Genomic DNA, 17,607 nt, shown 5'->3' on the forward strand with positions numbered 1-17,607 from the left:
CCGGTCACCGCGCAGGGCCGACGTTAGTACCCTGCTATAATAAATTGCTTAGATCAGATCACAGGGGTTAAGAAGTACATGAGGCTGCAATTTGACAGTGAGTCTCAGGAGAACTATGTCGAGGAGATGACAAGAATTGTACGTTGATTTTTTATGAAAGAAATACATAGTTGCTGCTGTGAGCACATTCATTTTTATTAGTAGCACTGTTGAGGTTTACTATGTGATTTGCATCTGATTGTTATAGGGGAGTCCGCTAATGAGAGCTAACCTGGCCACTGAATGGCATGCGATCAAGACATACACAAGCGCTATGTTTGATTAGATCTTGTATGAGTGTGGACTGTGGAGCATACCAAAGTTGAAGAGATTGAGAAGCACAAGTCATGTCCTGAAGGTATGATCTTGTGCGCTTTGCTCGCTGTTTATTTGTATGCAGCAGAATATATCAGTTTATGTGAGAGAGTGAACTTACTTCAGTGATAAATGATGGCAGGTGCTGGACTTCATGCGTGTGAAGCGCTGCTCACAACATAGGAACCATTGGCATATATATAATCTGTTCTCCTACATGCACTTCAGAATGTGCATAGAGCTTGTTCGGCTTGGGGACACAAATTTTGGTGCGTACGATTGTCTGGTTTATTTGTTGAAGGCAAATTTGGTGGACATGAAACCTTTTGCCGAGGTGAGAGATGGGCTTGGTTTGGAAGACCGGCTTGCTGAAAATGGAGTAGTTGTCAAGCTGTTGAAAATACATACTATGTGTAGATCGCAAAACTCAAGAGCATCCAGCAAATGCTGGTAGTGGTGACAATGTTTCAGTAATATACCAGGAAACAGGTTAGCATAACTATCAGTAGTGCCAGGCTACCAGCTACAAGGAAAGAGATTGACTGGCCAATGACCAGCAGGGAGAAAGCCCCTTAGGAAGGATTGAGTAAGAGGACCAATTTCTGCAGCATTTGCTGCCGCCATGGTCACAAAAGGACTACATGGACAGACAGAGGTGATGCTCCGAAACATCTTGCAAACTGGGCAGGTGCAATAGCTATGGCATCGAGGGACAGAAAAGGAACAATTTTACCAAGCCCATAGAATTTATTTAGATTGCCAACGGAAACTAAAATGAGTGCAAATTATGAGACCCTTTTTTGGTTAGTAGTTAGTGTTACTTTCTCAATACTCGAGTCAAGATTCTTCCTGATGGTCACCGTGGGATCGACAGAACTCTTTAGGTGGCGGAGAAGTTTGATATGAGCTAGCCTCTAAGGTACTCTTCGACCTAGCCGAAAATGATGTTCTTTTAGAGGGTGTCCTGGCGGATCATAAGAATATTTACTTTGCTTTCTGTTCTATCTATCTATGCAGGTTGACGATTCTGAAGTTATTGGGTTTGATAGTGTATTGATGCCTGAAAACTACGTGATGAGTGCATGTTGTTCAAGTGCTTATCTTTTTCTGTTAAACCATTTGTCATCTAGGAATTCTTCATTTTTGTAATATAGATAGAGTAGTGAACGAATTTGCTAGGGAATCATATGCACTATTTTTGTAGCTTGAATAATTCGCTATATATGTTCTAATTTGAAATCATGTTGGCAAAATCGTTTGATGTGCTGTGTGTTGCAGATTGTTCGAAGATGGGGCCCATCTCTTTCTAAACTGCAAAGAAGTGAACTGCCAATGGCATGCCTTGCTGCTGGAGGAAATCCGGATCAGAGTGTAATTCAGCGCATGACGTCATGAGAAAAATTCTGAGGTTTGCGGAGAAGGATAAGTTGCTCACTATTTGCTCAATTGTGGTGCCGGTGGCATGAACGTAACAAGGTGAACCATGGGGAACGACGGCTGCCTGTGCAAGAATTTCAGGTCAATGTCAGGCGACATGTGGATGAGTGGCTTGAGTTCCTGAAACCCAAACATCTAGATACATCCATACCTGCGACGAGTAATTCGAAACGGAGGGAGTACATACGTAGAAGTTGGGTGAATTTCAGTCTATTAGTTAACATGTCTATCCATGTTTCTTCTAAGTTATAGAAATTGACCTACTCTTATGTCGTTCGTAAGACAATGCCTTAAGCAAAGGGAACGAGCCTCAGTTAATGTATCTAGGTAGGCCAGGATCCTTTGTTTGGATAACTATTTGTGCAAGAGCAAGAAGCTTGGGTTTACAAATAAAAGCGACACTTGGGTTTCTAGGCTGTCCACACCTTTTGCTAGCTAGGGCCTTCATTATGGATGATGGTGTAAACTTGTTTCAAGGAGATACACAAAAGTGGATCAAAAGAGTATCATATTACAAGAGAGTGAATTGTATTTTTAAGATAAGAAGAAAATGAGTGGATGTTTGCATTTTTCGCCTCTTTGTTATGAGATAAATGTCATATGCTTTTTTATATAGTGAAAAATATCACATACCATAACAAGTCATTTCTATAGAGCAACTACCAACAAGTGATTTTATAGGTGAGCCTACAGTTTATTAAATTGGGATGCGACTCACTCTACTAAAAAGCATGATGCCACTCACTCTGACTAAAAACGGTCACCTACTCACATTTAGCAACTGACCAATGAAGTATATGTCTTTATATATATGTTCACTTTAGATCTTTGGATGATGCTTTGAAAATGTTGATTGACAAAGCTTTATAATATACTGGACTGAGAACTCGTCGATTTTACAAAATGAGAAGAGATGCATACAAATAATTATTTTTCTATATATATTTCTTGCACATGATAATACAAAATGGTGTATTTATATTATTATTTTGTAGAGCATGAGAGGGATTGAGATGGACAAAGGAATCCATTAACAAGAATGTCAAGGCGACGTCGTTGCAAAAGGACAGAAAATTCATCGAATTTTATACGACAATACATGTGCACACACATAACCAGAACAAAATTAAAGGCCGTCAAGTAGATTTTAATAATTTGTTATATATTTTTAGTTGGATCATCGATTTATGTGTATATATCGTCAATTTGCCTTTTTGTTATCAGTTTACATTACAAGTGAAGCAGACTTCAGTTATTATGCAATTGTGTCCGTGCTATATTGTCTCTTCCTGTGATATTTTACATGGATTATTTTATATACCTTCAACAAAATATTTCAGAAGCCCGTGCCAACGCACGGGCATACTACTAGTTTTTATTATGTCTGATTGATTGAGATGCTTTGTATTTTCGGTGATTTTTTTATAATAGATCTGATCCCTGGTGTAAAATTTGCACTGAAAAAATATTTCCAGCATTGGCCCTTCACCTTTTGTAAATTGCCATCCCACAATGGGTTTTACTGCGAAAAAACCTCCGCCGCATAAAACCCTCGGCGCAGGCTCCTGTGTCACGCGCAGGCTGTAGCTCCACTCCCCTCGCCGCCGCCGCCACGCAGCTGCCATGGCCGACACCGCGCCGGCCGACGACCGGCCGGAGCCCTGCCCCGTCGCCGCGGACCCGTCTCCCCCTCCGCCCCCCACGCCGGAGGAGCTGGTGGCCCGCGGCGTCGCGCCCGTCAAGCCCGCCTTCCTCCGCCCGGCCCCCGTCCGGGACGCCCCCGGCGAGGACGGCAGGAGGGCCAGCGGCGCCGCCCCCCTCGAGAAGAAGTCCAAGCGCCAGTTCAGGCGCGACCGCAAGCAGGTAACGACGGTGGTGCACTCAAGGTGCTCGCGGTAATGCCCCACAACGTAGTCCGTAGTGTTGTGAAGCAGCGCGTGCCAGGTGCTTGTGGTAATGCCTGCGTGTAGTTACTCCGGTGTTTGATGGCACTTCGGTCGTGCTTTATCGGTTGTCCGAAAAATTTGTTTGTTGGAGGAATTCAGGCTAAATAGTTTCTAGAAATTGGTGGTGAACCTGCCTTGACAAGATTTGTTTTGCCTCGACACTAATGGTTAGTAAGTACAGAAGTTGTGAGCAAGAACCACTTACTGAATACAAACGCGAGGACTGGAAATTTTCACTGGCCTGTATGAATGCATGCTCTGTTTCATTGGTTATAGTTTATGAAAGAAGCAAGCCTGTGGGCTATGGATTTCTCTCTAATGCAAGTTCCCATTTGTGGATAGATATAATATATACCCGAGTAATTGTTACTTTTGTGATTCCTGTGTGGCCACGATGTCTCTTGTTACTATGATCTTTACCACTCTGAGCATGTCCTTGTCAGACTGATCGCTTTCTTTAAACACTCATCGCTCTTTATAAGCTGGAAGTGTGCACCCCAATCCCTGCAATTTTTGGTGTCCATGCCAGCAATTTTTGCTATCTAAGTTGGAAGCGACTTAACACTCGTTATGTTCTGTCTTTGGTTGTAGTAATGATATAAAATGGCCTGCTTTGATTTTCAATGAGAATTTGGGGCTACCTTACTAGTAGTGTAGTAAGATCTATGTAACTCAAGTTATGTACCATCTTTGTTGCTAAGCAGCCTCTGAACTACCCCTCTTACATGCCTGCATCTCCCATCACTTTTTGTCTCTGCTATGCGCTCCTATCATAAATATCTGCATGCTTCGTAGTGCCCCATGAACATGGCAGACCTTTGTGTATTTGTTATGTAGGCAACATATACTACAAACTGTTGGTCGTCATCTTAATTTGGGTACGTTACGTGCAACTTATGCAGGAACAGGAGTCGGTGTTGCGTCTTTGTGTGGCAGTTGCCAAAAGTGGAAATGTGGACGCTTGCAAATTTGGTGCTTCTTGCCGTTTCACCCATGACATAGATGCTTATTTGGCTCAGGTATTGTTTGTTTGGCCATTCTTGATTTGGTCTTCTCCCTGAACCTATAACTCATAACTGATCGCTTTGTTACTTTCGCAGAAACCAGCTGACCTTGAAGGAACATGTCCATTCACTGTTCTGGGGCAGCCATGTCCGTATGGACTAACTTGCCGATTTTCTGGTACACACAAAGATAACCATGCACCTTCTGAAAGTCATGAGATAAACACTTTGAGTAAAGATGTTCAAAAGCTCTTATGGAAGACCAAATATAAATTTCCCAGGGCCAGTGAGCAGATCAAACATCTTGGTCTTAAGGTACATAATTTAAATTTCTTGAATTCTATTGTCTATCAGGTCTGTCTTTTACACTTGTTATAATGGACACAGAGTGCACGATTTATGTTTATTGGAGCACATTGCATTTGTACGGGTTAAAATTTGTATATTTAATGGTTACCGGTTATCACCTGCTAGGTGGGAATGGCTAATACATATAGTAGTCGTAGCCCTAATTTTGGCAATATTGGAATTTCTTTGCCTAGTGATTTTACTGCATCTCCAAATGTAAATCATAGTGGTCCTCTCATACTCCACTTCTTAAATACATAGAAGAGATGTATGTTCTTAGGATTGGCAGTTACTATGTGCCTGATACTGATATGGGTATAAGATCCTCAAAATGCTTGTCAACACATGGCTATTGAAATTTATTATGTCATATACCACTTTTTATTTTTATTATAAGTTATTGTTATGAAGATTCTGATGCAACATAGGGCGTTGGTGCAGAATCTGTTGTTTTAGGATCTATTCTGTGAGTTCTGTCACATGATAATACTTTCATTTAGTCTCAATCGGTGTGTTTCATAATGCAGGAAGTCATCAAGATTAAAGCAAGTGCATTAGCTGAAGATCGGAGCGCTGATCATGATAATCCAGACGTATCATGTGAACTGAATGGTGATGAAAAAACTGAATCTTCTTGCAATACTGCTGTGAATGTGGAACATGATTCCAGTTTGTGCGAAGAAATGGATAAATTGGGGGGAGAACCTTTGGATGGCGACTCTGTTGCAAGGGCAGCAAAGAAGTCAAAGATTGAAGTTGTTGAAATTAACAAAGGAGGAGCTGGTAATTTTGTTTCTGGATTTAAGAGCCATTCTTTTAAGTGCTCCTATTGCTCATAGTATGGTTTCATTTATTAACCTTTTTACGAACATTATGGGTTAGGTACTCATGACACTAAGACGGAGCCTGAAGATCCTAATTTAGTTAATGGATTGGAAGTGCCCTTAAATATCCCAAGCTCTTGCAGAGTTGACCTAGTCGAAACACCTCATTTACGTGAAAGGAAGATAATAGATTTCCGGGAGAAGTTGTACCTTGCTCCCTTGACCACTGTTGGAAATCTTCCTTTCCGGAGGCTGTGCAAAACATTGGGAGCTGATATTACTTGTGGGGAAATGGCTATGTGCACAAATCTTATGCAGGTTAGAAAACAAAGCACCTTGCTGGTCTGTTCCATCATCATATGTAACATATGCCCTTTTTGTGTCTTTGAGTGGACTTAATTTCTTACATCCATTACAAAATGCTGCCAAGGTTAATGAATTATCATCTGTTTATTCCTTGTGATGTCATTTCATATGGATATGTTTCATGTAGGGGCAAGCTTCAGAGTGGGCTTTGCTGCGAAGACATTCATCAGAGGATTTGTTTGGGGTGCAAATCTGTGGAGCTTTTCCAGATACAGTGGCACGGACAATTGAACTTGTGGATAACGAGTGTTCGTTTGACTTCGTTGACATAAATATGGGCTGCCCAATCGATTTAGTTGTCAATAAGGGTGCTGGGTCCTCGTTGCTTAACAAACCTATGAGGATTAAGAGTATTGTTCAAGCATCATCTGCCGTTACTAAAAGGCCTTTAACTGTTAAGGTACTTCATCAACACACATATTAAATATAGCAGAATTGTTGTGCTCACCTTGTCTTTGCTTCTTGATTCTAGGTAAGAACAGCTTTCTTCGAAGGCAGGAACCGTGCTGATTCTTTAGTTTCAGACATTTATGACTGGGGTGCTTCAGCCATAACAATACATGGTCGATCGCGGCAACAACGCTACAGCAAAAATGCCGATTGGGACTATATTAACCAGTGTGCACAGAAGGCCCCTGACGACTTGCATGTCATTGGAAATGGTGATATATTCTCCTTTACCGACTGGAACAGGCATGTTTCTGGCAGCTCCAAAATTTCCACTTGCATGATTGCTCGAGGTGCGCTTGTCAAGGTTAGTATGTACAGCTGTTTACATGATTTAATTTGATATATGTTATGAGAAAAAAAATGGTTCTGAGTATTTTGGGAAAGCATGATTGTGAACCACATTTTAGCTTGGAACTGTGTTCAGTTCTAGATCAGTGAATTATGCTCCAGTGTTTAGTCTTCAAAAACTTTCGACCAAAATTTCAATGGTCATCTGCCATAAGAATAAGTGCTATTCATCGTTGCAAAACATTGGATATTTGTGACACTGTTTAATGCTCTCCATGTGTCTGCTTTGTATTTTGTGTGAATGGTACTCCTTGTACTTATAACCATTCTAGAATTGAAATAACTATTTTGCATGTCTTCTGCTGTGGCTCAACTGCAGCATATAAACTGTAATTTTCACATTTGTTCCTCTTCTACGAATGTCTCATTTATCCCTCTTCTTAAATCTAAAAAATTCAGATGCCAATTATTCTAAAAATATGTACATTTGGTCCCTGTTCGTAGCTGCCAAATGGTTGATGACTGTGCATACTTCACATTGAATTGATACCTGGTAGACAAGGTAAACTGTAGCATGTAATCGGTACTAATTCAGGAGGATACATGCAAACTCGGTATTACTTGAATGCTTTCAGGTCCTAACATTTTTTGTAATGCTTTTACTAGCTTAATTAATAACCTTTCTGCATATCTGTACTAGATGAGATGTTTGAAACAACCTATGCATCGATTTTTCAAACATAATGTAGCACATAGTCGGCAGAAAATGTCTATATGGGCTTGCCCTTTATGGGTTATTGTATTAAATTGTGTTGGTGCTCATGCATGCCGTTTTGATGCTTGGCAGCCTTGGATATTTACCGAGATAAAGGAACAAAGGGACTGGGATATCACATCAGGCGAGAGATTGAATATTCTGAAAGAATTTACACGGTTCGGTTTGGAACACTGGGGCTCTGACACCAAAGGTGAGTCCTATCAGCTCTGAGAGTATGTAGAAATTTGGACATTTTCCTTGCCATATTTTGACAGGGAGTTGTATGGCCCATCGTTTAAACATATTGTCTTGCAAATAATTATCTTCATTCTCAACTTATAGTTCAATGTGTTTTCAGGTGTGGAGACGACACGCCATTTCCTACTAGAATGGCTGGGCTACACGTGCCGGTACATCCCGGTTGGGCTGCTGGACGTCGTCCCGCAGCAGCTGAATTGGAGGCCTCCAAGCTACTGCGGCCGCGACGACCTCGAGACCCTGATGGCCTCCGACTCAGCAGCCGACTGGGTAAGCCAGCTGCCCTCCTCTTTCTCCATCCGGTTGTCTGATGAACTACTTGCAACATGATTGGGAAGCTGATGTACCTCCTCTATGCAATACGCAGGTGAGGATCTCGGAGCTGCTGCTCGGCAAAGTCCCGGAAGGGTTCACCTTCGCGCCCAAGCACAAGTCCAACTCGTACGACCGCGCTGAGAACGGCTAGAAGAATGTCGCATGATGGTTATTCAGCAGTTTATATGATCGCTCCCAAGCATCAGATCGCGTCTCTTCTCAGTTAGTTTGAAATTCAGCAGGGGCTCCATGTTGCCTGCCTCATAATGATTATTCAGTAGTATTGTGCAACATCATGATGCTGTTGCATCTTCTTTCTTTCTGAATGGTGGTTGCTTTTTTATTTGAAGAATGCAGGATCCTGCTAATTGCAAGCCATAACAGTTCTCTATACAACCAAACATATTAATTTATGTTATTGGTGCCTCAGTTATATCGCTTAATTTTCTCATCAGTGAAAATATGGCCTCTCTCTCTCAAACGGTCAACACAGACCTGTTGGACGATTTGGAAGGTTTCGTGCAAAATTATGAGAAATGTATTCCCAATTTATTTTCCTATCTGAATAGTAAATTCAAAAATACTTGAATAGTAAATTCAAAAATACTTGAATAGTAAATTCAAAAATTCTTTATGAATAGTAAATTCAATACTTGAAAAAATCAAAAGAATCTAAATATTTTTTGTAACATACATAGTCAACCAATGCTCACATATGAAGTTTCACAAAGAAATGACCGCCGTGGTATTCTGGATAAAAATGTCAAAATCAAAGTTATATTAAAAAAACATTGTTTAATGAATAGTATAGTCTCAATTGTATTTTCTCCATTAAGAATACCACAAGCGTCAATACTTCACACATGAGTAGAATGGTCGACCAGGTTTGATACCCCAAAATTTTAGAATTTTTTAAATTTTTTTTTTCAAATATACTATTCATGTGGTGCACATGGAACCATGTTCCTTTGTATTTTTGATGATTTACCTGCACATATAGTGTGATTGTGTAAAAAAATAATTGCTAGTAAACCCTTGTACCTACCCATACATACTGTGATTGTGTTAAAAATGATTTTATATTATACCCTTATTTGGTAAGCATTTACTCGATTTACCAAAGAAAACATAATTTTATTTGGAAAGTCAATATGAGGTGGAAAATCGATGCAGTTTTCAGGAAAAAAAACGGTGTAAAAAATCATAAATGGAAGGAAAAAAATCAATACGGAGAAAGGGTGGGAGTGGGGGGGCATGTAAGATTGGCCGAATGAACATCAAAACCTTACTATAAGTAGGAGATATTTCATGGTGCATACAACATTCATTTGAAATGATTTATCACAGATGAAATGAAGAAAAAAAAACATTTCCACATTTCCCGATCAAGACATCATAAGCTCAAACATTGACCTGTGATGATGGTATCAACCAGCTCAAATGGCCGTAGCAAAATGGTGAGACGATACAAGACATTTTTCTTCATTCAAGCTTGGGGCTGCCAGAATGAGAAGAGCCGCAGGCCCTGGAAGAAGGAAAAGGGCTAGATAACATCAGAGGGTGCTGTGACGGTGACGGCGTGGGCTTCTTCTTTCTCCTTATGCGGTACGCAGGATGATGTGAACCCCGCTCTCGGTGTCGATGATGTCGCTGATCTCCCCCACCTTGAGAGCATACGTGGCGTCCTCGAAGGGCTTCTGCATCTGCCTCCTCCCAAAGGTGCCTATCAAGGATTCATAGCAAGATAACGGTTACCAAGACGCAGTTGTGGTGGAACGTCAAGAGGTGCAATCAGCAAGAATTCCATGAATGAACATCATTGATGTGTTTCCACAGAGATTGGAATTAATTGAGCGGATAAAATGTAACAATCAATCAATAGCATCATGGTTGCAGCGCCATGGTAGCGACTCTTCACCCTAATCAGCAAGAGTACAAATTTCACGGAAGAGAAGCAGACTGATATATAGGTCTAACAACACAACAAGGCAAGGTTCTGTGATAATACGGATGTATGTAGACATATTTTAGAGTGTAGATTCACTCAGTTTGCTCCGTATGTAGTCACTTGTTGAAATGCCTAGAAAGACAAGTATTTAGGAACGGAGGGAGTAGTTAGGCAACATGACAATCTTAGCTTCAGGAAAGCACAGGAATGTATTCCAGGAGCAGGAAAGCACAGGAATGTATGGCGTACTTCAACTATATTTAATATCAAAACATCAGGAAATGATGAGGCATGCAAATGTAAGAGATCACAATTAACACTACGAAACAATTCCGGCCAACTTATTTCTCACAGATATAATCAACATCAAAGATCCAACAAAAGGCGTGTGCTGGGGCAACCAATTGAATGTTTAGCATTCTTGTTTTAAAGACAAGTTACAATCTTACAAAAAATGTTTATGCACTTTCAAGTGAACCCCATCCATCGTCCTCTTAGCTTAGACCTAGCTATCCTTGAGCTGCCATATTCATTCATACTACATACTACACACAGCAATCACCACTTCGTACTACGAAATAGCATCACTTCCCTTCACAGTATGACACACATGATTAGTTGGTGGATCCAGGAAGGGATGTCATGAAAACACGCTGGCCGATCGATCCGCCTATCTTTGCTTAAAAATCAGTTTCCTACTCAGAAATTGGCCTCCTTGGATCTAATGTTAACCCCATAAAAAGCAGTGCTATTGATTCATGAATCATGATGATAGTACATCCTAAATAGTACATTCCTGACCCCTGCCCATGTTAGGAAATAACCGAGCGCCGAATCGCCGGATCGACAGCTCGGAGCAACCCTAAATCCTAGTAGCGGCCACGCAACCAAATCTAGCCGGAGGGGGCGGGGGGCGAGGGAGGCGGCGCATCGCGTCGTGCGTGCGTACGTACCTAGGTCGCCGCCGCGGCGGGCGGAGGAGCAGTCGGAGTGCTGCGCGGCGAGGTCGGCGAAGGAGCCGCGGCCGGCGAGGATCTGGGCGCGGAGGTCGCCGAGGCGCGCGGCGGCGTCGGCGCGCGTGGTGGCGGAGATGACCCGGCCCTCGGGGTCCTTCCAGGACGCCTTGCGCCGGGACCCCTCGTGCTTGATCAGGATGTGCGACGCACGCACCGTCTCCTCCCCCGTCGCCGCCATCTCTCCCTTGCTCCGCCGCTCGCCGCTCGCCGGTCCGGCGGATCGCTTTGGTGGGTGGGGTGGCTCCGTCCGGCGCAGGCAGGCAGGGCAAAGCGGAGATCTTTTTCCGAGTTCCGCTGATTGGTTTCTGTGGGCGGAGCCTAGTAGCGAAAGCAGAGCACGAGGCGTATTCTAAAGGTACGCCTTCACACTATGTAAACGGAGAATAGGCTCACCTTGACATTGGATTCCACTACTTTGTGTGCCCTTTTTCTTCCTCTCCGATCTATTCATCAAACATCATAGCATACACAATCAAAATTACATCCATATTTGTACATCACCTAACACGACTACAAGCATTGAAGCGAGCCGAAGACACGCCCACATCATCGCCCCTTCCTCCGGAGCCGGGCAAACCTTGTTGTGGTGGTACACAGTTTGCAAAGTCATCGTACTGAGGCCCCAAAGAATCAGCACATCAAAACATCTACCGTCGTTGATGAAGAGAAGAGTAGATCGGAATGATCCCTAAAGACACATAAACGCAGACAAACACAAAGACCGAATCTAAGCAGATCCCCTGAAGACAAACGCCGGCCGAACCCCGCGAGATCTGCTGGAGACACACCTTCACACGCCCTCCGACAATGCCAGGCGCACCGCTGGGACATGACTAGGCGAGAAGAATCTTATTCCATCTTCAGGGAGTCACCGCCGCCTCATCTTTTTGAGCAGGACACATACCTGATCCCCTTTGACATCTGGTTTGGATAGCAAATGTTGCCTTTTCTCCAAGGAGTGACCCTAGGTTTATCAAACCCATGTGAGGATGTGCACTACGTCAGAGGCCTACCAAGTCCTTACGAGATAATTAAATTTCAGTGGTTGTAACTGGACCTAACAACTTTAGGGGTGTAAACACTAGAATTAAAGCATGCATGCATGTGAGGACTTGATTCTTACAACCATATATTTGTGCTAGGGAGTATCATGATCTTAATTTTTACTATGGAAGACAACCGTTAAGATGTGGTTGCAACGTGATGAAGTGGGGGATGTGTCCAAATTACATTTTGACCGGTGCGTGACCTGCATCAAGAGTCAGTTGTCCAACCCCAGGCCTTTATCATCTCGCGGGGTTACCTTGGTTATTAAGAATATAATTCAAACAAAAGCATTGGACGCTTAATGAATACACCTCGTGAATACCTAAGGATTGGCTTTCCCCTATCGTATGAAACCTTTCTGTCACTTGTGTTCAGAATAGCATTCCGCGTTCTCCCTGCTAATGAGACAAGATTATGGGTACTTGCAGAGTCATAGAATGATAATGAGACAAGAGACAACTCCATAGCAGTCGAACATATACATGACATTAATTATTCAAAGTCATTCCATCGATCACTCGTACAGATACATAGACCCATGTACATAGGGTTGCAAGGCTATGGCACAACCCATTGCATTACCGAATTACTCTCACATGACGATCGTATCAGAAGAGAAAATCATCGGAGAAGACATAAAGATGAATGTTTTATTGATAATATGTCTTACAATGGTTGTTGGATGCGATACATGATTACAAGTATGAATAAATTGGGGGGGGGGGGGGGGGGGGGGTGTTGCGGCGGTGATGATGGTGATGGCGACGACTATGGTGGTGAGATGGGAAATGGCAGAGGGCAGGGCTGACAAAATGGCTTATGTGACGCTCTACTTGACGTTCAGCTCACTCTCCTTCGCGATTTTGGTAAGGGCCCTTTATGAATGTTGTTGTGTAAGACCTCCTAGAGCAGTGGATACTTGGCACGAGCGCACATGCTGTCTTGCGCTCGGGTGGTCTTGCTGCGCCTCCAGTTCCTTCCATCCCTTCTCCATTTTCTTTGTATCCTTTTAAGTGATGTTTTATCTCCACATTTGGCCTATTTTCCTATGAAAACTAATTAGCAGAAGGATCTCACGATCTCTCACATTCATTAGTCATTAGTAGCAATATTAGAGTGCCTTTCTCATAATTTCTAATATTATACAGTTTAAACAACGGTGTGATGGGTGTAAAAATATCACTCATCAAAACCCTAAGCAACCTAAAAAGCAACCAAAAAAAGAAGCACGAGCCCTCCCACCAGCAAGGGCTGAGATCCACCATGCCTCCATGGCCCTAAGTCCATAAGAGATGAGGAGATCGACAGCGGCACCGGCAGGAGGTGGAGAAACCTGGCACGGGATCCACTCGTGGAAGGAGAAGAGGAAAACATTTCGTCAGACCAGGTGGCTTTATCTATAAAGCGTGGCAAAAACCTATATCAAGAGAGAGGAAAATGATACTTCCGTTCCTTCCCACGACCTCCTTGCATACTTTCCATTTTAATTTCTTCTTTCTTCTTTCACGTTTCTATTTTTCTTCTCACTAACCCCCCCCCCCCCCCCCCCAAAAAAAAGTCTCAACTGTTAGTTTAGGGAGCCGAATGAGGGGATCCGTTGGTTACGAGGGATATTAATGACAGTTGCTAGGTGATCTACAGATTTGAATGTAATTTCTCTTATTTTTTATGTTCTTTGTACTGTCGTGACTATAGATGCATAGATTGAAAGTTTTCTAAAAAAAAACCCGATTTATATTAGGCGCTCTATGCACCTGGACGGAGGGAGCATTACTGTTGATTTTTGTAATCTTCTCTGTCACGACCACATTTGTAGTTCAAGTGCCCGTGCTTAGCGAATGTTTAGGGTGTCGCACGAGTTCATAGCCAACAGTAGATTCAAAACAAATGTGAAACAAAATTTAAAAGTTCTGATGTTCTTACATGTTCATGTTAGTGTTCAAAAGTGTGTGTGAATTTTTTTCATGCGAAACGAAACAGTTGTGTTTTTTTTGCGGGGGAAAAACTTGCTTATTGGGATAGGAGAGTGAGGTGATTTTTTTCTCCCGTTGCAACGTACAAATATATTTAGGTGGCACTTTCGGATGCTATTATGTCATGATGATGTCGTTGTTTCGATGGACAGTGGGCATAATAATTATCTTTTTTATCATTTACCTACTCGAGGACGAGCAGGAATTAAGCTTGGGGATGCTGATACGTCTCCGTCGTATCTATAATTTTTTATTGTTCCATGCCAATATTCTACAACTTTCATATACTTTTGGCAACGTTTTATACTATTTTTGGGACTAACATATTGATCCAGTGCCCAGTGCCAGTTCCTGTTTGTTGCATGTTTTTTGTTTCGCAGAAAATCCATATCAAACGGAGTCCAAACGGGACAAAAACTTACGAAGATTTTTTTTGGAATATATGTGATTTTTGGGAAGAAGAATCAACGCGAGACGATACCCGAGGGGGCCACGAGGCAGGGGGCGCGCCCCAGACCCTCATGGCCACCCCGTAAGGCGGTTGGTGCCCTCATTTCGCCGCAAGAAAGCCAATATCCGGATAGAAATCGTGTTCAAATTTCAGCCCAATCGGAGTTACGGATCTCCGGGAATATAAGAAACGGTGAAAGGCCAGAATCTAAAGCGCAGAAACAGAGAGAGACATAGAGACAGATCCAATCTCGGAGGGGCTCTCGCCCCTCCCATGCCATGGAGACCAAGGACCAGAGGGAGAACCCTTCTCCCATCTAGGGAGAAGGCCAAGGAAGAAGGAGAAGGAGGGGGGCTCTCTCCCCCTCGCTTCCGGTGGCGCCGGAGTGCCACCGGGGCCATCATCGTGCGACAGCGATCTACACCAACACCTTCGTCATCTTCACCAACATCTTCATCACCTTCCCCCATCTATCTACAGCGGTCCACTCTCCCGCAACCCGCTGTACCCTCTACTTGAACATGGTGCTTTATGCTTCATATTATTATCCAATGATGTGTTGCCATCCTATGATGTCTGAGTAGATTTTCGTTGTCCTATCGGTAATTGGTGAATTGCTATGATTGGTTTAATTTGCTTGTGGTTATGTTGTTGTCCTTTGGTGCCCATCATATGAGCGCGCGCGTGGATCAACACCATAGGGTTAGCTGTATGTTGATAAGACTATGTATTGGAGGGCAAGAGTGACAGAAGCTTCAACCTAGCATAGAACTTGATGCATACGGGATTGAAGGGGGACCAATATATCTTAATGCTATGGTTGGGTTTTACCTTAATGAACGTTAGTAGTTGCGGAAGCTTGCTAATAGTTCCAATCATAAGTGCATAGAATTTCAAGTCAGGGATGACATGCTAGCAGTGGCCTCTCCCACATAAAACTTGCTATCGGTCTAGTAAAGTAGTCAATTGCTTAGGGACAATTTCGCAACTCCTACCACCACTTTTCCACACTCGCTATACTAACTTTATTGCTTCTTTACTTAAAATAGCCCCTAGTTTTTATTTACGTGCTCTTTATTACCTTGCAAACCTATCCAACAACACCTACAAAGTACTTCTAGTTTCATACTTATTCTAGGTAAAGCGAACGTTAAGCGTGCGTAGAGTTGTATCGGTGGTCGATAGAATTTGAGGGGATATTTGTTCTACCTTTAGCTCCTCATTGGGTTCGACACTCTTACTTATCGAAAGAGGCTACAATTGATACCCTATACTTGTGGGTTATCAGTGGCGCCGGAGTGCCGCCGGGGGAACCATCGCCGCGGTGATCGTCTTCATCAACATCACCATCTTCATCACCTTCCTCATCTCTTTTCAGCGGTCCACTCTCCCACACCCAGCTGTATTCCCCTACTTGAACATGGTACTTTATGCCACATATTATGATCCAATGATGTGTTACCATCCTATGATGTTTTGAGTAGATTCCTTTTGTCTTTTGGGTTGATCGATGATCTAGATTGGTTTGAGTTGTATGTTTTTTTGGTGGCCTTTCGTGCCGTGCATACGTGAAGGATTCCCGTTGTAGGGTGTTGCAATACGTTCATGATTCGCTTATAGTGGGTTGCTAGAGTGACAGAAGCTTAAACCCGAGTAAAGGGATACGTCCGTATGGGATAAAGGGGACTTGATACTTTAATGCTATGGTTGGGTTTTACGTTAATGATCTTTAGTAGTTGCGGATGCTTGCTAGAGTTCCAATCATAAGTGCATACGATCCAAGTAAAGAAAATATGTTAGCTTATGCCTCTCCCTCATATGAAATTGCAATAATGATTACCGATCTTGTTAACAATTGCCTAGGACAATTCTGTAGGCCGACTCATCATTATTCCACGCTCGCTATTTGTAATATATTATAATATATTTTAACTTTATGTTAACAACACCTATTTTTATATTTTAGCTCTCCGATATCATGCAAAGTTATACTCTTCATACCCACAATGTAGTTTTATTTCTCGTTTCTAGATGAAAGCAAACGTTCGGTGTACGTAGAGTCGTATCAGTGGCAGATAGGATTTGAGAGAATATTGATCTTACCTTTAGCTCCTTGTGGGTTCGACACTCCATACTTATCACTTCCACCTTTGGAAATTGCACGATGATTCCTTGCACTTGGGGATTATCAAACTCTTTACTGGCGTCGTTGCAGGAGAGCAATAGCTTGGGGTTGATATTCTCATGTGTGCTTGCTTGCTTTCTTCACTAAGTAGATTTTTGTTTTCCCTTTTGTTTTTGTTTTATTTAGTTGTGGGTGAAACAATATTTTTTAAAGAATGCAAAATACCAAAAATATTACTTGCCTTTTATGCCTAAAAACTTTTTCAAAAAGAGCTCCCAATTATTACCACCGTCTTACTGCCTCGTGGTGTACTACTTGTCCGACATGCATTGTTCAGTTATTACTTATTGGCAAATTTAAGTCCTATAATTTTTCTTTCTGAAAAAGAAACACCTTGAGCCATGTCTCGGAGAAAACCCGATTCGGACCCTCGCGTTGTCTTCCCCAGGGCGCGGCCCCGGGGCGACTAGGGTTCCCAGGTCGACGCCTCGCTCCTCCATCTCCCTGCCAGTCATCAGGAAAGCCCACATGGTCACCGGTGAAGGTGGCAGTGAGGCTTGCGTCGCTCTGTTTCCCATGCAGGAGGCATCGGACGGCGGGGCGACAGCCCGGGGGTGAGGCGCGCGGGTGTGGCCCGCGGGTGATGGTGGTTGGATCCCTCGGTCGCTTGGGTGGTGAGGTGTTGGTGGGCCGTGGTCGA

At 42.8% G+C, this 17,607-nt stretch overlaps 2 protein-coding genes across 2 annotated transcripts; one reads left to right on the top strand and one right to left on the bottom strand.

Annotated features, from left to right (window-relative positions):
* The first annotated feature begins 3,350 nt into the window (after positions 1–3,350).
* LOC123050965 (tRNA-dihydrouridine(47) synthase [NAD(P)(+)]-like) lies at positions 3,351–8,776 on the top strand. Its single transcript, XM_044473688.1, has 10 exons — positions 3,351–3,654; positions 4,640–4,756; positions 4,838–5,056; positions 5,617–5,872; positions 5,972–6,231; positions 6,407–6,679; positions 6,752–7,033; positions 7,865–7,985; positions 8,133–8,302; positions 8,400–8,776. Exons 1-10 carry the CDS (start codon positions 3,415–3,417, stop codon positions 8,496–8,498), a joined length of 2,037 nt encoding a protein of 678 aa, XP_044329623.1. The 5' UTR covers positions 3,351–3,414; the 3' UTR covers positions 8,499–8,776.
* Positions 8,777–9,618: 842 nt separating this feature from the next.
* LOC123050966 (peptidyl-prolyl cis-trans isomerase Pin1) lies at positions 9,619–11,649 on the bottom strand. Its single transcript, XM_044473689.1, has 2 exons — positions 11,249–11,649; positions 9,619–10,070 (listed from the first exon to the last, which is right to left on the bottom strand). The coding sequence occupies exons 1-2, from the start codon at positions 11,487–11,489 to the stop codon at positions 9,946–9,948; spliced, it is 366 nt and encodes a 121-aa protein (XP_044329624.1). The 5' UTR covers positions 11,490–11,649; the 3' UTR covers positions 9,619–9,945.
* Between the last annotated feature and the right edge of the window lie 5,958 nt (positions 11,650–17,607).

This window comes from Triticum aestivum, chromosome 2D (genome assembly GCF_018294505.1).
Source record: "Triticum aestivum cultivar Chinese Spring chromosome 2D, IWGSC CS RefSeq v2.1, whole genome shotgun sequence".
Taxonomy (NCBI): Eukaryota; Viridiplantae; Streptophyta; class Magnoliopsida; order Poales; family Poaceae; genus Triticum; species Triticum aestivum.